The 21,142-nt window shown below is 36.8% G+C and overlaps 1 protein-coding gene across 1 annotated transcript in view; it reads right to left on the reverse strand.

The window, feature by feature from the left end:
- LTN1 (listerin E3 ubiquitin protein ligase 1) overlaps positions 1-21,142 on the reverse strand; it is a 65,390-nt gene that overhangs the window by 22,717 nt on the left and 21,531 nt on the right. The window contains exons 7-18 of the mRNA XM_024120167.3: positions 17,289-17,462; positions 16,098-16,288; positions 15,229-15,364; positions 13,576-14,379; positions 13,007-13,048; positions 10,250-10,439; positions 9,424-9,663; positions 8,433-8,586; positions 7,504-7,648; positions 6,861-7,047; positions 5,117-5,276; positions 4,062-4,166 (exon numbers count right to left, since the gene is read on the reverse strand). Coding sequence (XP_023975935.1) covers positions 4,062-4,166; positions 5,117-5,276; positions 6,861-7,047; positions 7,504-7,648; positions 8,433-8,586; positions 9,424-9,663; positions 10,250-10,439; positions 13,007-13,048; positions 13,576-14,379; positions 15,229-15,364; positions 16,098-16,288; positions 17,289-17,462 — 2,528 coding nt within the window. The remainder of the gene's footprint in view (positions 1-4,061; positions 4,167-5,116; positions 5,277-6,860; positions 7,048-7,503; positions 7,649-8,432; positions 8,587-9,423; positions 9,664-10,249; positions 10,440-13,006; positions 13,049-13,575; positions 14,380-15,228; positions 15,365-16,097; positions 16,289-17,288; positions 17,463-21,142) is intronic.

Consider the following 21,142-nt stretch of genomic DNA (forward strand, 5'->3'; position numbering starts at 1 on the left):
ACTGCAATGAGAAGCCCGTGCACCGCAAGTTAGAGTAGCCCCCGCTCGCCGCAACTAGAGAAAGCCCACATGCAGCAACGAAGACCCAATGCAGCCAAAAATAAATTAAAAAAAAAAACAAAACAACCCCCCAAATATTCCACACTATCATAATTTAACTATTTCCCTACTAGTGGACATTTAGGTTTTTCCCCCCAAATTTTTGCTCTTACAAATAATGCTGTAATAACTGTCCTTGGGCAGATACTATTCTGCAGATGTGCAAATACCTCTTTAGTCTAGATTCCTGGAAGTAGAATTGCAAAATCAAAGGATTTGAGTGTATTATATTTTGATAATTTCAAGTTGCTTTTCAAAAAAGCATAATCAATTTACATTTTCACTAAAAATGTACAAGTTTGGTTTGCTGCACACTTAATGACTTTTAATTCTTGGCAATATGGTAGATAAAATGTACTACTTTTAATTTGTATTTCTTTTGTATTTCACATTTCATAAATGAATTACCTTTGACTATTTCACCTATGAATTACCTGTTCAAGTCCTAGACAAATTCTTCAGTTTGAATAGTTTTATTAATAGAAGCTATTTATATATTATAATATTAATTCTTTATTAATTTGCAAGTGTTTTCTTCCATTTTGCCACCTGCCCTTTAACCTTTGCTTACTGTACTTTTATCATACAGAAGTTTTCTTTTTAAATTGTGGTAAAATACACATTATGTAAAATTTACCATATTAAAGTGTACAGTTCAGCAGTGTTATGTTCATTCACATGGTTGTGCAACCAATCCCCAGAACTTTTTCATTCACAAAATTGAAACTCTATCCATTAATTAAGAACTCTCCATCTCCCTTCCTCTCAGCCCGTCAACCATCATTCTACTTTCTGTCTCTATGAATTTGACTATGCTAGGTACCTCATCTAAGTGGAATCACACAGTATTTGTCTTTTTGTGACTGTTTTATTTCACTGAGCTTATGTCCTTAAGGTTCATCCACATTTTTTTTAACATCTTTATTCGAGTATAATTGCTCTACAATGGTGTGTTAGTTTCTGCTGTATAACAAAGTGAACCAGCCATACATATACAAATATCCCCGTATCTCCTCCCTCTGGCGTCTCCCACCCAACCTCCCCATCGACATTTTAACATGTCAGAATTTCCTTCCTTTTTAAGGCAGAATAATATTCCATTATAACCATTATATGTATATACCACATTTTTGTTTATCCATTTATCTGCTGATGGGCACAAAGGTTTTTGTTTTTACAAAATCAGATATCTATTGTTTCTTTTATGGATTCTGGGTTTTTGCTTTGCTTAAGATCTTCCCCATACCAAGATTATACAGTTTCATTTTCCCCTAATACTTTTATAGGTCTGTTCTTTACATTTAGTTTTCATCTGGGCTTTACTTTTATGTATAATGTAAGGGAGTGGGTCTCACATTCAAACACATGTCCAATTTTCCTAATGTTGTTTATTATTGACTCATCTCACTGATTTGAAAGACCATCTGTATCAAAAACTAAATTTTCATGTATGTGTGGACTGGTTTCTGGACTCTGTATTTTGATCCACTGATCTGTGTGTTCACCAATTTCATACTGTTTAATTATTATTTTGGTAGGGCAAGTCCTTTACACTTTTCTCTTTCATAAATGTCCCAGCTATTCTTAAGCATTTTCTCCCTTCAAATGCATACTATGTTTAGAACAGTGTCAAGTTTTTCAAAAAATGCTGCTGAAATTTTGATTGACATTACACTGAAATTATAGATACAACAATTTTTATAATTTATCTTCCCACCTTCTTTTGTGATCTTAAGTTTTACAATTTAAAATTTTTGTTAAATTTATTTCTGGGTATTTACAGTTTTGTTGTCATTGTGAACAGAATTTCTTTTTTCCTATGCCATTTTTTAACTGATTATTACTGGTGAATAAGAAAGATATTGATTTCTGTATGTCAAGTATATGTCCATCTCATTTGTAATTAGTTTTAATAGTTCTTTAGTTAATTCCCTATGACTTTTATAATCAGAAAAAAATTAAAAATTATGCTGAATAAAAAAAGCTAACACCAGGACTTCCCTGGTGGCGCGGTGGTTAAGAATCTGCCTGTCAATGCAGGGCACACGGGTTTGATCCCTGGTCCAGGAAGATCCCACATGCTGTGGAGCAACTAAGCCTGTGCGCCACAACTACTGAGCCTGCGCTCTAGAGCCCGTGAGCCACACCCACTGAAACCCACGTGCCTAGAGCCCGTGCTCGGCAACAAGAGAAGCCACCGCAATGAGAAGCCCGCGCACTGCAACGAAGAGTAGCCCCCACTCTCCGCAACTAGAGAAAGCCCACACACAGCAACGAAGACCCAACGCAGCCAAAAATAAATAAATAAATAAAATTACTTTAAAAAAAAAAGCTAACATCAAAAGATCACATGCTACATGACTCCATTTATATAACATTCCTAAATGATAAAATTATATAGAGAACAGATTATTGCTTGCCAGAGGTGAGGAGGATGGTAAGAGGGGAGGTGGCTGAGGCAAGAAAGGGTAACATAGGGGATCCTTATGATAAAACTATTCTGTAGCTTGTAATGTGGTGGTGGTAACCCACACAGAACACAAACACGTGAATGCAAGTAAACTTGGTCAGTGAATTCTATCAATGCCATTCTCTTGGTTGTGAAATTGTACTAAAGTTATGCAAACTAGTACCACTGGAAGAAACTGAATGAAAGGTACACAGAATTTCTTTGTATTTTGTTTAACTGCATGTGAACCTATAATCCACATTAATAACTGAACTCAAAATAATACATTTAGGACTTCCCTGGTGGTGCAGTGGTTAAGAATCCACCTGCCAATGCAGGGGACACAGGTTCGAGCCCTGCTCCGGGAAGATCCCACATGCCGTGGAGCAACTAAGCCCATGTGCCACAACTACTGAGCCCGTGCTCTAGAGCTGGCGAGCCACACCTACTGAGCCCACGTGCCACAACTACTGAAGCCTGTGCACCTACAGACCGTTTTCTGCAACAAGAGAAGTCACCACAATGAGAAGCCCGTGCACCACAATGAATAGTAGCCCACACTCATCTCCAACTAGAGAAAGCCTGCGTGCAGCAACGAAAACCCAATGCAGCCAAATAAATAAATTTATATATAAATTATTCTAAAAAAAATAGCAATAATACATTTTTTTAAATTTTTAAATAAGATTAAACTATCAAAATTTAGCTTACAACTCTACTGTACCAGAATACACACACACACACACACACACACACACACACACACACACACACACACATAATTTCTGAATTCTTCTTGGTAAATCACTAAATTCAAAATGCCTCTTGGTAAATTTCAGCTAGGTTTTTAATTTGAATGCTCAGCTTCTCTAGTATGATCAACTCTAGTAAATCTCTAGTATGTCCAACCTTACTATTTCTCTTATGAACACATTTATTGCATTTTTAGAATATACTTCAATAGGATGATCCTTATTTAAGAGTAACTTTTTTTTTAATTTTTTTAAATTTATTTTTTATTGAAGTACAGTTGAATTACAATGTTGTATTTATTACTGCTGTACAGCAAAGTGACTCGGTTATACATATATACACATTCTTTTCATATTCTTTTCCATTATGGCTTATCACAGGATATTGAATAAAGTTAAGAGTAAGTAACTTTCCTTATCATTTCCATTTAGCAAATAAAGTGATGCAAGAAGGATAGGGAGGGGGAAAAGATAGATTCTACCAGAGAGATTTCTGGGGAAAAGAGAACAAGTTTATGAAATGTTAATTATTTAAAGCACGTATAAAATTCCTCAACAAAATGTTATAAGGTTAAAAATGCTTATTAAAAAAACACGTGTCGCAACCTAAAGCAATTTAAATTGTTAAGCCTCATTTTCTTTAATTTCCTCATTTCCTAAGTCTGTTTTCCTGGTTCATTAGAGACTGTTTGTTAGTTTGGGGTTGCCAAAGTGACCACTCATAATAAATTTCAAAGTAAAAGTATTTTCAATAAGAATACCCTTCTTTTCTCCTATAATGCCGTTTAACTTCATCAGATGAAACACTTCGGGAAAGGATCAACTTAGCAATAATAAGAGACCAAAGGGTGCCATTTTCCCTGGATCTAAAAAAGGAAAAAAAATTCCGTTTTTAAAGTGTACTTAAGATTTTTAAACAATGCTTACCTGGATTCCTTTTACAGAACTAAATAAATCACTTTGTAAGGGTATCAATTCACACAGCACTTCTGCACCCAAACAACTGCTGTTACCAAAAGGATTGGGAACTTAACTTCTGAAACTCCTTTACAGCTGATATTGAGCTCTCATCCAAGGCAATCCCAAAGCCCCACAAGTTCCAATAGGGGAGATGACCTTAAAGATTAAGCTTGAGGACCAGAGGTTGCAGCTGGAAAGAGGACATATCCCAGAGGACACCGAGGATTGTTGAAGTTGAGAAAGCAAGGAGGTATTGATATCCACTGAGGAAAGTTCTGAGTGTCAAGTATGTAGAGTGGGACTGGAAAGGAAGACCTGTTCAGCCTGGGGCCTCTGATACTGCAAAGCATATGAAAAATACTACAGGCAAGTGAAAAACTCTTCAAGAGAGCAGTTCAACACAGTAATTTCAACGAGCTAACCATCAAACTGCTATAACCTCTATAACAACTCTGTTTTCATACCTACTTCCTCGTCTAGGGGAGAGGGTTTTGTGGTTATGATATTAAGACACACCTGCAACAACATGCAAGGTAAAAGGTTAAATTTAGAGTAGTGGAAGGATGGGTTACATATGACAAATTAAAACAACTTCTACAGGATTCTATTTCTTTCATTGTCATCTGGCCCTTGAATGTATTTATGGATTCAATAACACAGGCAAAGTCCAAATATCTCACCAGAAGAGTTAATCAAGTACTTAGTATCCACAAAGTATTTATCATTAAGAATTGGGATTAATTTAGATAAACCCTCTGATTCAAAGATTAGCATGAAGTGGGCTTACATTTTAAAGACACAAGCCATAAACTAGCAAAACAGTCATAAAAAAATGGAAATTGAAAGAGAATCTTACCTGTTAAATAACAGCTGCAAAAGGCCAGAAGTATTACCGAGTCCACATAAGTTATCATATGTAATATTCATTTTTTGAAGCATTTCACAAAATCCAGTTAGAAAAATAGGTGGATTGTCTAATTCTTCATACCACTGCAATGAATAGAGCAGTTCTGCAACTAACAGAATGGACAACACATTACTGAGTATACTTCGTGAACAGACCTTGGAACTGTTTTCACTTGTCCCCCCCATTCCCTAACATTGTTGTGCCCACTAATTTCAAAATATCTATGAACTGGGACTTCCCTGGTGGTCCAGTGGTTAAGACTCTGCACTTCCAACGCAGGGGGCGCTCGTTCGATCCCTGGTCAGGGAACTAAGATCCCACACGCTACGTAGAGCAATCAATCAATCAATATCTATGAACTGATTTTCAACTATTTGATGTTCAACTATAATGAAAGCTGAGAATACCTGATACAAAATATCACTCCTCTCCCAAACATTACTTGGTCCCTTTTCTGATTAGTTAAGAATGTGACAGTAACCTAAGTTATCAGAGAGAGATACTGGAAGAATCTTCCTACTATTTTTGCCACAAATGATAAGAAGTTGCATCCAGGATAAACAACTATGGGACCCAAGACCTGAGAAGTTCAAGTCAATGTGTTAAGAAATGGGAGAGAGCACGATCTAGTACACAGGGCATGGGCCTCAGTGACAGACTAGTCCGGATTCAAATGAGCTGCACACATCGTTATCAGCTAGGATAATACAAATCTACCTCATGGGACTACTGTGAGAAGTAAATGACCAAGTATCACAAAACCTGGCATATCACAGGTTTTCAATACATAATTAGTCACAACTCTCTTTTATAAAGCCAGGTATGGATTTTGGAGTTAGAAGACTTGAAACCTCGTTCAAAAATCAAATCCCACCCCTTGCAAGTTCCAGATAAGAAAAACAACAAAAATTACTACTCTAATTTCCATTGTTGTTTTTGGACAGATTCACTCTGTGAGTAAAGTAAAGAGCAGGCTAATCTCCTCGACCTCAACTGCATGTGGAGTTCGCTCACCACGAGAGGTGTTCCAGCTTTCTTCCACAGAGTGCGATATTCTCCTCCGCTAGTAACTGTACTCAGCTGAGGGCTCACAATCAAGACTGATACAGGAATTATGCAAGTCCTCCACCTTTCAGACCATTTTGTACAGGTCACACTGCTACCTACAATTCTACACCATTTCCTGGAATGGGGGAATTTTTAAATCCTTTTGAAATTCAACATTTGAAGCTCCACTTGCTGGGAAAAAAATTATTGCCCTATACAAAGGTAGATTGAATCAAAAATTAATTGAAAATTCAGAATCCTTGATGAAACACAAGACTCAACCATTTTCTTTAGGGTTATGTGCCAAAGGATATGCTTATATTGATGCCATGCCAGCTAGAGTAACATCTTATACCAAATTCTGCTCTATTGCTAACAAGACTACAGCAAGATATTCAGTATGATTCCATTTGATTTGCAATTTAACATTCATCTCTTAAGTGTCCTCAAGTTTCTCATTGCTAAAATAATTAAAAGGAGCTGAGGATTTTTGATTCTTTAAAGATTTAGATTGAAGTATAATCAAAATTATTTCAAAATTACATTTTAATTACGTCAAGATTTATGTTTATATGTATTTATCTGAATACTCATATATACTTACTTATGTTTATATGTATTTATCTGAACGCTCATATATACTTACTTATTTTCTCAAGCTCATTATTTTCTAGGACTATTTCCTTTTTCAGTGCAACTAGTATCATTTTGCTCAATAATGCTGAAGTACACAAATGGCTGGGAAGTTTCTTTGTATCTTGTTCTTTAAAATCTGTTTTGAAACACTCATAATTCAAACTCAATCTTCCTTCTAAAAGAGGTCTATGCAACCACTGTAAAAAAAAATACATTATACACAAAAGCATCCAATAGTTCAATTAATTACTAACTCTGCAATTAAGAAGGGAACAAAAATAAAGTTATTAAAATATCTTCGAAATGTTATTAGAATAACTTCAAAAATGAAGCTATTGCTAGTTTACTAGTAAAACCACAGAAGCCTAGAAGTTTGGTTTATACGAACAGAAATTATCAACGTGTGTGTTTCTTTAGGATTCCTTCAGGACAGAACAAGGTCTTATTTACCTTGTACCATGGCAACTGCCAAGTGTCAACTGGTATCTTGCAAACAGCAAACACCCAACACAGGAGCATTCAAAGGCAGAAACGCAAAGTAAGATACTCATTTCATTTACTTTTTTTCTTCCCCAGAATAAAATTAAAATATTTAAGCTTGCATGAAATCCAAACTTCAGAATAAAATAAGTACTCTCCAATCTCAAACATACCTGCATAGGAAGAGATTGTCTCATCTTTTCCCATTCGCTGTTGTCTGGCATTACACTTCCAATATAAACTCCCAGAAGATAAGTATCTTCACTCTCTAGAAGCGCATTTAGCAACTCATCAACAGCAGACAAGAGGACCTGAAGACTGAAGATAATGCAAATAACTTAACCACTGCAGTTATGTTATAACCAATTTGAACACCCTGGTATACATTAAACACCCTACGGCAGATAACAGTTTACCTGAACAAAAAAGACATTTCAAAATAAAAGTAAATGGCCTCTCCACCCTCCCCTCGTGACTTTCACACAATCAAACAGGGGATTTTATCCAACATTTTATAATTGAAATCAAGTGCTGCTTCTATTTCAGAATGAAGGGGAATGACCTATTTCACATCAGATATTTCTGAAATATAGCTACTTTATTCCATGAAAAGAGTATGATAATCAGAAAAAGATTTAACCCAACCCCAGTAGCTCTGGATGCATTCTCTTAGTTTTCATTTTTATTTATGGATTTAGGCATGAGATGTGAAATACATCTGCAATTCAACCCCTTACAACAGTGGCTACCAGACTCCCCCAAAAAATAAACAGTGAAGGACAATCATTGTCCGTGGTGGCCATAAGAGTTTACGGTTACAATCCATAACAGCCTAAGACATAGGAGAGCACCCCTATCACATCACTGACCATAAATTATTATGGTCAAAACAAATCACTCTCCAATTAATTGAGCTTAAATGGATGATCATTAAAACAAAATCCTTTTGGAAAAATCTGTTTGGATCTTCCCTTAGAATCCTGTAGATTTCTTACATAACAAGTCATTTTTTAAAGGCACTCACACTAATCATGGAATCTTATTAAGGACAATGATCAATTATTAAAGAGATACTCTGCAACTGAGCACAAAAAAAGGTTACCTTGTGATATCCAATGATGAAGACTGAACTTGGTTTTTCAGCCACAGAGCAGATAAACGTAGGAAGGTACTCTGTTTATATGTGTTGCCAGTTTGATGGACCAATAAATTCACACCAGAGAGCCAAGTATTTTTCAGTTTACTGATAAGAAAGTCTAAAATCAAGATGTCAACTGTGATTCATAATCCCTATGAAGTAACTATAATCAGTACAAAATGTCTGAAAGAACTCATTGCAGATCTGAGATTTGTTAAGGTACCATTAAGAAAACATAAAATTACTATTCAACGGCTATAACAAAATAACAATGTCATAAATATGCAATAATATAAGCTAACTCGTGCCATATAAATGTAAAAATGCTAAGATTTTTAAAGTCAGCTTTTTTCTGCTCTGAACTTAGTTATAAGAGAGTTGACCTTTTGGAGATATGAAAAATATTATACCTTTTCCAAATACAAAAGTTAGTATTAAAGAAAGGGTTGGACAGGAGGGCTCTCCATTAACAGCATTTTTTTAAGAGTATTTTTTACATTCCTTTCACAAATAAGTCTGAATTAACATATAAGACAGGAATATAGTCCTTAAAAAGGGAATCTCAATTTCATTTTACTATACACCAAGATTGAATGTCTTTAACTACAAGAGAAGAAGGTATTAATGTCCCCCTTTATGAATATGGAAACTGAGGCATCAAGAAATTAAGCAACTTGCGAGAGCTACTGAGTGAAGGAGCTAAGATTCTAACTCATCTATCATGGCCCCTTCCAAAACCGTTTCCTTGATATCAAGTAAAAACTTTAGATATAATGTCTACATACATCTTTAACTTGGTTTCTAAAGCTGAAAGTGTTTAAGATTTGTAGTCCTTTACTCAAAATGCTTTCAAAGTTCAAACATATTATGATTCAATTAATAAAGCCTGGGCACTTACACTATGAAAGTCAGAGCCGGAGATTCCCAACAAAACATTTGAGCAGTAGGCTATTACCTGGCAAATGTGATTTTTCTTTGCTCTCAGCACACAACTGAAAGAGAGTTAACAATAAATCTTCAGATGATGGCATTAGCAAGCATCCTTTCGCTGAGCTGAAATAGTTATAGGCCACATCACAGATAAAAGACACTGATGAGTCATTATTTTCAGCTTCTGACAATTTCTTTGCTTTGGATAAAGTTTCATGAAGTTTAACAATAATTCTTTCAACATATACTTCTCCAATCAAGTAATCTACAGAAAAAAATTCAAACAGACAAAATACAAGAAATATTACCAGTGTGTTTTCCTTTTTGTAATCTTTGTTTTTAATTTTTTAACCAGTGTATTTTAATACTTTACTTGGGGTTAACATTCCACCTTGGTCTCTCCATGTGTGTTTTTTTTTTTTTAAATGGTGTTTATGTTTTATATAAAAGAAAATCACATCAACAAATCAATCTGTTCCCCATGCATAAAAGCCCTCACATTAAAAAAAAGCTGTTCTGGGCTTCCCTGGTGGCGCAGTAGTTAAGAATCCGCCTGCCAATGCAGGGGACACGGGTTCAAGCCCTGGTCTGGGAATCCCACATGCCGCGAAGCAACTAGGCCCGCGAGCCACAACTACTGAGGCTGCGCGTCTGGAGCATGTGCTCTGCAACAAGAGAGGCCACGACAGTGAGAGGCCCGCGCACTGCAATGAAGAGTGGCCCCGGCCTGCCGCAACTTGAGAAAGCCCTCGCACAGAAACGAAGACCCAACACAGCCAAAAATAAATATAAAAATAAATAAATAAATTAATTAATTAATTAAAAAAAACAAAAGCCATATTTTTACCTACCATTTTTAACATGTTGGGATAATACCAAGCTTAAAAGAGACCATCTTTCTGAGAAGTAAGATTCAGAAGATACTGTGGATTCCAAGTCCTTATTACAAAGATGATCTGCCAAGGTTACCAATTTCTCACCAAGGGTATCTCCTTTTAGCCAAGGAGTTACTAAAGCATGTTTATCTGAACTAGAACATGCCTAAAACCATAAAATTAAAGCAAAGATTAGAAGCAAGATCAAAAAGTAGACCTGCCAAAATATTACTTATACCATATTACCTCCTTTCATCATCATGGCCTCAACATCATCCCCCATGCCTCCTCCTCAAGTTCTAAGAAGGCTGGTATCTTCCCTATTCCCCACTAAGCCTTGCTTATGTACGCTTCCATGCTTTGTTCATGCTATCTTCCCAACCATAAATATTCCCCCTCTTCTTTATTTATCAAAATCACATCCATTATTTGAGATTTAGCATAAATCCCACCTGCTTTGTGAAGTCTCCCCCATCCATGCCAGCCCACACTCATCACTGCTTTTCTCTGAATCTCTAGAGCACTTACTGGGTTGTATTATTATTTATAATGTTTCATCTGTGTATGTCTTGTTTCCAATGAGACAATCTCATTGTAAGTTCCTTGAGAGCAGAGACTGTCTTAAACTTCTTTGATACCTGCTATCAACACTGCAGATATGTTCAATGAATAATGAATGAACTTTAAAGACAGATTTTAAAATGCTCTACAAATATTAAATTTTTGTTCATTAATTTTGCTAAAATTAAAGAACAATTAACATATAATAGTCATAGATTACTTCAATATGAACAATGGGACTTATCATTTGCCCAAATTACTTCAATATGAACAATGGGACTTATCATTTGCCCAAATTTTGTGAAATAGTTACTGGGGCAGATAGCTGACAGCAACTAGTTTACTTTCATGAGGTGGGGAAGCAAGGAAAAAAACTGTAAATCCATCCCCAAAAGCATGGTGATCCATGTTCCCAGAGCTTCTTTTGGTTTAAGGGCTGAGAAGAAAGGAATTTGCAACTTGCCTCATTTCAAAGCAATCTGGAAAAAAAAAAAAATCCAAGTGCAGATTGGGTAGTGCCCCCAAAACTGTTTTATCTCCTTATTTAAACAATTGTAGGTAATGAGAGCTTCTATTTTAGTCCAAGTTTTACCACTATTCTGGCTTTATGACCTTAGACAAAGCTCTTAACCAACCTGGACCTATTTCCTAATTTGAAAAATGAAGGTTAACTTAGAAAATCTCTAAGGTTCTTTTGGTTACAAAAGTCAGGTTTGTTTTTAAGGAAGCTGACTTTAGGACTCTGCTCATAAAGTATGAGGTTGCAAAAAAACAAGAAAAACTAGAATTTAGATGGCTATAATATTGGCTTTCCTAAGATAGCTTACCAAATAAAACCAATCTATTTTATAGAATCCTACAGAATCCAAAAAGCAAACTTCTGAATAAAATGTTTCTCAGGTTATTAAGACATGAAGTCCAGCTTCTCAATGTTTTAACATATCCACAGAAAGAATCTAACAGGGGTTAAGGAGACCAGTTAGTCACAGAAGTACAGGAAGCAAACACCGGCTATGAACTTCCAAACACTGCCCAGGAAGAGGAGTCTTCCAAACAGATGTACCTGAACTATTGGGAGGTACATTCCTAAGTTGGAAATGGATATATCAATCTTTATCTTATCAAATTATTAACTATATACTTTTGCTCTGATTCTAGACTTATCAAGCAGCTTTCTCATAATTTGGCTTTTCATGTAGCCTGCCTATAGGGAGAGGAGGTACTGAATAAAGTAATTCAAATGGTGTGCCTAGTAAGTTATATTTCCCATTGAAAAAGAGTAAATTAATACTCTGTATTTATTTTGTAAAAATAAACTATTGGGGGAAATAGGGAGTTATTGTTTAATGGGTATAGTTTCCATTTTACAAGGTGAACAAGTTCTGGAGATTGGTTGTACAATAATGTGAATAAACTTAACACTACTGAACTGTACACTTAGAAATGGTTACTATGGCAAATTATATGTTTTTTTCAACATAATTTAAAAAGACAGAAAAAAAGAAACTTGTAAATTAGAGTTATGTAAGTAAAATTTTAAAATAATGAAAAAATTCTTTAAGAAAAGGAAGACTTTTAGGTAGCTAGTCATAACATTTCTATGGTTGGAAAAGTGTTATATCATTTACATCTTCATTAGGAAAGAATACTTAAGCCATTTAAAAATTTTTCTGAATTATGTTCCTTGATTTCTTTTTATTATTTTCATCACTAATTTTCTTAGTCAAATGGCAATTAAATAAAGGTGGGAAGACTTTAGTTTGCCTGTATAGTATTCCAGGGTAAAACAAACTTAATTTCCTGATGCGTTCTACTCAAAGCTAGAACCATTCAATCCATTTCTACAGAAGAAAAAATAACTAGGATAACAGCAGAAACCTTAGTTTAAAAGATAAACTAAGATAAATGCTTCACTCTTCCTTTGTTACCCACTAGGGAAGAGACACTGGATCTTCCAGAACCTGTTCATTCTTCCCTGATATTCCTAACCAGAAAAATAATACTATAGAAAGGTGAACACCATGGCTTCTCAAATTATGAGAAGAAAGTTACAATAATAAGGAAGTTCTCTAACAGAGACACCTGATCACATACCATTATGTGAATATAGCTGTGGTTTAATTTTTGTATACCTATAAATACAAAAAAAAAAGAGAAAAATCTCTAAGATACCTTTTCAATGACCTGAAGAATAGAATTCCATTTCAGATCCACCTAAAAGAAGAAAAAGAGAAACAATCTGCTACAAAAAACAGTAACTGGTAAAACTTTTTATAAGTAAATGAAGTGACCATGGAACCACTACAAAACTAAAACATTTTTTTAGTTGAGTCCAGCTTTAAAAAGTATGGACTGAAAGAACTTACCCTTTTATTACCAAGCTTCTGTCATCTTAACATATTTACTCTTACTGAACAGCTACCCAGAAGTCTCACATACTTCCCAATCCCAATCAAGAATATATTGTCTTTAAATTGACATTCACAGTTAAGAAACAATCCCAAAATAACCCCCATACAGGTCTCGTTCTACTCATCCATAATCAGTGTGCCAGTGTAAACCATTATAGTTTATAAAGATACAGGGAACTCCCTGGTGATCCAGTGGTTAGGGCTCCATGCTTCCACTGTAGGGGGCACGGGTTTGATCCCTGGTCGGGGAACAAAGATCCTGCATGCAGGCATGCATGAATGAATGAATAAATAAATAAATGAAAATAAAAAGATACACAACAGTAATACCTCAATTAGATCATCTAAGACAGCTTTTCTTTCCATATGACTATCACAGCAACAAAGGGCACTGTATAAAATGTCCACCAAGAAACTAGCATCCTTTTGATCTTCATTTAGCCAACCTATTACTTTCTGGTATAAAAACTGTATCGCGGGATTTTTTTGTGCAAGTTTGGCTATTTCAAGAGGCTTGGCTTTGACAATACTCTGTTTTTCATCACCTAATAGCACTTTAAATACTTGGCTTGAAGAGAAGGAGTTGAGCAGAGTGGAAAGAAACCTTAGATGTTGCTCCGACTTTTGTTCATTGACATAATTAACACTCATTTCTGCTAGTTTACAGACTAAGTCTTCCAATGGTTTTTTCCTTAGGGGTGATATACGGTCTGAGCAACTGTGAGTGAGAGAAGGTTCAGCCATTAATTCAGAGCCTTCACTATTCTCTCCTTCTGAGGAGACATACTTCTCATTCTCTTTATTACTTTCGGGCATCTCATCAGCAAATCTAACCGTACCAACGTTTTTTTTAAACTTCAAGGAGCTCTTTGGCTTCTGAAGGACCTGTAATAGGTTAGAAACACCCAAAACTGACTTAACATCGGTTTCTGGCTCATTGATTTTCTCAACACAGATCTCTGACAGTCTTTCCCAGAAATTCAGTAGCACTTTCTCTAAACTGTAAGCTGTTTTATCATCTTTATCCAAATCTGCTTTGGCTTCCCATGAACTTAAAGTTTCTGCCAAATGGTTAAATAGCTGCTCATCTTGCAATCTTGGGTCTTTGAGAACTGCATCAATAAAAGGAATCAACTGAAAGAGAAGGTAGAAATATTAAAGTTCACTTTTCAGAGAAAATAAAATTTAAACAAGGTATTTGTAAAACATTATATATTTTCATATTTAATAACTGAAAAACATGAATTTTTTCCCAGAACTATGAAAAGAATTAATTTGAACCTGAAAATCATCTTCATATCATTCAAAGAGCCGAATGCTTTCACTGTATCCCCCCGAATTACTTCTTTTTTATGATATAATTGACCAAGATCATTGGTCATCAACTCTTTGCATCTTCTGAACTTATTCAAAGTTTTTTGCTTTTTTCTAAACCAATATGAAAGACATATAGGACCCACAGAATACAGAATGCTTTCTCTTAAATTACAAAGATAAGAGAAATTAACTATCTGAGACATCAACTAGGATCTGGGCTTATATAATCATATTAATTAATTTCCTACCATAAGGAACCATATTCCAGGACCTGCTCTCATCACTAGTTCTAAAAGCCAAGCACAATTGCTCACAAAAGGATAAATGTACTACATATTTTAGAAGGAAAAAGATGATTATAATATAAACTAAAATACAAAATGTTGAAAATTGCATCTTCTAAATTGTTTTGCATTGCAACTCTCTAAAACAGAGTTTGTACAACCAGAGAGTGACTAGTACTTAGGCATTATGGTATTATGCTAACAGCTAACAATATAGAAATTTTCACTTATTGGTCAGCAATACACATTACTTAATTTGTAAATCATAAAAATGAAATCTTTACAAGGAAGGCTAATTAATAAAAATGGCAACAAGACACAATGAGCTTGATTCTTTATAGCTAGTGTGCAAAGGCACTGATGATTTTTACATTATAAATACCTGATCATTGACGAGCATCTCTTCTATCTCTTCCTCACCTAAGTTTTGCTGCATTATAAAACGTAAGCATTCAAAAAAAGCAGATATTACTGCTGAGCACTCGGAAAAGCTGGTTTTGGTTCTTTCTGTTGATAGCCTAAGAAATAATAAATACCTGTGGATTACTCCTTCATGAAAAAGAAAATAAGCAATATAAAAATACCAAAAGTAGGCATGAAAAAGAATTTCTAAAAATAAAATTCTTCAATGAAAAACTAAGAACAACCAAAATACAGCCTAATTAGAATATAAACTTGAAGAACTATGAAAAATAGCATGTCTTCAAAAATGTATCAACAAAAGATAACATATTTATTTTCTATTCATGGACCAATCCACCTGCAAATTTCAAAGAGAGGACTTAACCAAATAAAGATAATACTGTAGTGGAAAAAAAAAATTTTAATCATTAATAAAACTGGGTATCTTTTACTAAGGTCAACAAATACACTGAAATGATGTTTTAAGTGTGACTTTAAACAGCTATTATATTTAAGTTAATGGAAAAGTTCACTGGTTCATTTTCTGCACTCAGGCATTTGTATTTATCAACATACCAAAAAATGGGTCATTGAGAAAGAGCCTATTTCCACCTAAGGGCCTTGCCATAATTTATCTCACTTTCTGCTGCATACTACCACTGAAGTCTTGAAAGTACCCAAAAAAAGAATTCCAGTTGTAATTCTCTGAAAACTTTAAAAGTGTTTAATGAACAGCAAAACAATTTGGGGAAATTTACATATGACAATAACAAGTATGTCATTCTGCCCATTTATGAAAACAAGAAAAAATCTATTTTGCTTTAGAGGTCAAGAATTTAAATTCCTTACCCTGCAACTAGGGAGGTGAGAAAATTTTTGAAGAAATCCAACTTTGGATCTGTAATAGACTGAGGGAGTTTGCTGATAAATGGCAGAAGATAAGGATATATGACAGCAGCCAAACCCCGACCTCCTTCGCGAACCACAGCTGACAGCTTGGGAAACACGCTTTTTTTTGCATTTACATGAAGCCAACAGTCCTTACCAAAAAAAAAAAAAAAAGATTATAATAATAATTAGAGATCATAAACATACATTTCCCAATTAAGAGAGAAGACATATAGACTCTCAAAAATAAAAATCCAGTATTCTACCTAAAGAGGGTCAAAATCTCTCACCACCATTAAAAACTACAAGTCTGAAATTATAAGAAATTTATTACATTTAGTAATTATGTATACAACATGCTTCCAGGACAATATTAATCAGAAATAACTATTTAGGGACTTCTCTGGTGGTCCAGTGGTAAAGAATCCACCTTACAATGCAGGGGACATGGGTTCGATCCCTGGTCAGGGAACTAAGATCCCACATAGGGCGGGGCAACTAAGCCCGCACGCCACAACTACTGAGCTCGCGCACCTCTACTAGAGAGCCTGTGTGCAGCAAATTACAGAGCTCGCACACACTGGAACCCATATGCCACAACTACAGAGCCCACACGCCCTGAAGTCTGCGCACCACAACTAGAGAAGAGAAGACAACCCGCACGCCACAACTAGAGAGAAGCCCACACACAGCAACGAAAGATCCTGCATGCCTCAATAAAGATCCCACGTGCCGCAACTAAGGCCTGAGGCAGACAAAAAAGAAGTAATATTTAACTTAAAAGATTTCTATAAAAGCTGCTTTCTAAACAAAAAACAAACAAACAAACAAAAAGCTGCTTTCTAAAAGGGACAGCAATATTTAACCTTAAATATAATATTCAGATATCTTGATTTCATTGGGCCATATAAGTTTAAAGGATATTGTTATTGACTAAACTGAAAGTAAAATAAAAATGCTACACCATTTTATAGTCAGTTTAAGATTTATACAAAGTTTTGGATTAAATATTTTATTCCCAAGAAAGCATTTTTCTAGCAAGTTTTAAATATTACAATCTGATAGGCTCTCTCACATGGTATCTAAGGCTTCTAAAATACAACTAAGAAGACAAATATTCCCAGATGTACTAAATGTACCTCTTTAACCTACCTCAATAGTTGTAAGTGTGTAAAGCACAGCTTCCCAGAGAGCAGGGCATACAATGGGGTCACTGTCATCAATGCTAAGAAGGACAGACGGGCTCACTTTGGATGCTTCATCTTTCATCAACTGTGGAGTATGCTGGCACAAAGCAGAAACTAACTCAAAATAGGCTGAACGGATCTGAAAGAAAAAATGGAAAGCTGAATTAAACTAAAGCCTAGTCAAGGTATGATAAAATTTTATTTATGGTAATGGCAGGTAGGTTATTCAAACTAACCCTTCCATTAATAAAACTAAAAGGGCTAGACAAGATACTTTTTAAAAATCTTAAGCACACCACAGAGCTGAAAAGACATTAGGAATTACCAAGCCAAAAGTGAAGGCAGAAATAATTCAACTTTCTATTTCTTTGGCTCAAGCAAATACAAATCCTCTCTAGTGTAAGAAGCCTTCATTTGGGGGCTCAAATTATCCCTATGAATATACTAGTCAGCACAAAGTTAAATACAGCCAAACAAAAAATAAGACACCATGAGCCACGATGCAGAAACAAAAGATAACACAGAGACCTGAGACTTTAAATCTTATAATTATCTATCAGTTACAAACTCCATATCAACAATGTTTATTATATTTAAAGACACAAAAGTTTAAAGAAATTTGAAGGGAAGAGGATCTTAGAAGAAGCACAGCAGATCTGAAAAAGAACCAAGCACAATTCCTAAACTAAAAATAAATACACAAATAAATAAATAAGAGCACAATTCATACTTTAAGAGCATCATACTCAACATTAAGAGTCTACAACTGTTTCCATTAAAGTAAGAAACAAGAAAAGGATGCCCGCTACCACCACTTCTATTCAACTTATTCAATTAGGTACTGAGAACCTAATTAATACAGAGAAAAGGGGATAAAAAGAAACTAGCAAGTAACCCAAATTACTGTTTACAATCAGAGAAAAATAAAAGGCAATAAAAAATATTCAAAAAATCTAAAGACAGGACTTCCCTGGTGGCACAGTGGTTAAGAATCTGCCTGCCAATGCAGGGGACATGGGTTCGAGCCCTGGTCTGGGAAGATCCCACATGCCATGGAGCAACCAAGCCTGTGTACCACAACTACTGAGCCTGTGCTCTAAAGCCTGTGAGCCACAACTACTGAAGCCCGCATGCCTAGAGCCCATGCTCTGCAACACGAGAAGCCACCATAATGAGAAGCCTGTGCACTGCAATGAAGAATAGCCCCCGGTCGCAGCAACTAGAGAAAGCCCATGCGCAGCAAGGAAGACCCAAAGCAGCCAAAAAATAAATTAAATTAATTAATCAATTTTTTAAAAAATTTGGGAAAAGAAAATCTAAAGACAAATAATAAGAACTAACAGGAGGAGGAGGAGTTTCAAGATGGCGGAAGAGTAAGACACGGAGATCACCTTCCTCCTCAAGATACATCAGAAATACATCTACACGTAGAACAACTCCTAGAGAACTACTGAATGCTGGCAGAAGACCGCAGGCCTCCCAAAAGGCAAGACACTCCCCACATACCTGGGTAGGGCAAAAGAAAGAAGAGACAAAAGAATAGGGACGGGACCTGCACCAGTGGGAGGGAGCTGTGAAGGAGGAAAGGTTTCCACACACTAGGAAGCCCCTTCGCGGGTGGAGACTGCGGGTGGCAGAAGGGGGAAGCTTCGGAGCCACGGAGGAGAGCGCAGCCACAGGGGGGCAGAGGGCAAAGTGGAGAGATTCCCGCAGAGGATCGGTGCCAACCGGCACTCACCAGCCCGAGAGGCTTGTCTGCTCACCCGCCAGCGGGCAGGGACTGGGAGCTGAGGCTCGGGCTTCGGAGGTCAGATCCCAGGGAGAGGACTGGGGTTGCCAGCGTGAACACAGCCTGAATGGGGCTAGTGCGCCCTAGCTAGCCAGGAGGGAGTCTAGGAAAAAGTCTGGAGCTGCCAAAGAGGCAAGAGACTTTTCCGTGCCTCTTTGTTTCCTGGTGCGCAAGGAGAGGGGATTAAGAGCGCCGCTTAAAGGAGTTCCAGAGACGGCAGAAACGGGAGCAAGCCGTGGCTATCAACGCGGACCCGAGACGGGCATGAGACGCTAAGGCTGCTGCTGCCGCCACCAAGAAGCCTGTGTGCGAGCACAGGTCACTCTCCACACCTCCCCTCCTGGGAGCCTGTGCAGCCCGCCACAGCCAGGGTCCCGTGATCCAGGGACAACTTCCCCGGGAGAACGCACGGCGCGCCTCAGGCTGGTGCAACGTCATGCTGGCCTCTGCCGCCGCAGGCTCACCCCGCATCCGTACCCTTCCCTCCGCCCGGCCTGAGTGAGCCAGAGCCCCCGAATCAGCTGCTCCTTTAAACACGTCCTGTGTGAGCGAAGAAAAGATGCCCTAAGGCGACCTACACAAAGAGGCTGGTCCAAATCCAAAGCTGAACCCCAGAAGCTGTGCAAACAAAGAAGAGAGAGGGAAATCCCTCCCAGTAGCCTCAGGAGCAGCGGATTAAATCTCCAAAATCAACTTGATGTACCCTGCATCTCCGGAATACCTGAATAGACAACGAAGCATCCCAAATTGAGGAGGTGGACTTTGGGAGCAACGATATATATATATATTTTTTTCCCTTTTTCTCTTTTTGTGAGTGTGTATGTGTATGCTTCTGTGTATGATTTTGTCTGTATATCTTTGCTTTTACCATTTGTCCTAGGGTTCTGTCTGTCCTTTTTAGTATAGTTTTTAGCGCTTGTTATCATTGGTGGATTTGTTTTTTGGTTTGGTTGCTCTCTTCTTTCTTTCTTTCCTTTTTTTTTAATTACTTAAAAAAAATTTTTTAACAATTATTTTTTATTTTAATAACTTCATTTTATTTTACTTTATTTTATCTTCTTCTTTCTTTCTTTCTTTTATTTTCTCCCTTTTATTCTGAGCTGTGTGGATGACAGGCTCTTGGTGTTCCAGCCAGACATCAGGCCTGTGCCTCTGAGGTGGGAGAGCGAAGTTCAGGACATGGTCCAAAAGAGACCTCCCAACTCCACATAATATCAAACGGTGAAAATCTCCCAGAGATCTCTATCTCAACACCAAGACTCAGCTCCACTCAAGGACCAGCAACGTACAGTGCTGGACACCCTATGCCAAACAACTAGCAAGACAGGAACATACCGCCATCCATTAGCAGAGAGGCTTCCTAAAATCATAATAAGGCCACAGACACTCCAAAACAAACCACCAGACGTGGACCTGCCCACCAGAAAGACAAGATCCAGCCTCATCCACCAGAACAAAGGCACTAGTCCCCCCCACCAGGAAGCCTACACAACCCACTGAACCAACCTTAGCCACTGGGGACAGTCACCAAAAAATGGGAACTATGAACCTGCAGGCTGTGAAAAGGAGAACCCCAAAACAGTAAGTTAAGCAAAGTGAGAAAACAGAGAAACACACAGCAGATGAAGGAGCAAGGCAAAAACCCACCAGACCAAAGAAATGAAGAGGAAATAGGCAGTCTACCAGAAAAAGAATTCAGAATAATGATAGTAAAGATGATGCAAAATCTTGGAAATAGAATGGAGAAAATACAAGAAACGTTTAACAAGGACCTAGAAGAACTAAGGAACAAACAAACAGTGATGAACAACACAATAAATGACATTTAAAATTCTCTAAAAGGGATCAATAGCAGAATAACTGAGGCAGAAGAACAGATAAGTGATCTGGAAGATACAACGGTGGAACTAATTACCGCAGAGCAGAATAAAGAAAAAAGAATGAAAAGAATTGAGGACAGTCTCAGAGACCTCTGGGACAACATTAAATGCACCAACATTCGAATTACAGGGGTCCCAGAAGAAGAGAAA

This window comes from Physeter macrocephalus, chromosome 8 (genome assembly GCF_002837175.3).
Source record: "Physeter macrocephalus isolate SW-GA chromosome 8, ASM283717v5, whole genome shotgun sequence".
In the NCBI taxonomy this organism is placed as follows: Eukaryota; Metazoa; Chordata; class Mammalia; order Artiodactyla; family Physeteridae; genus Physeter; species Physeter macrocephalus.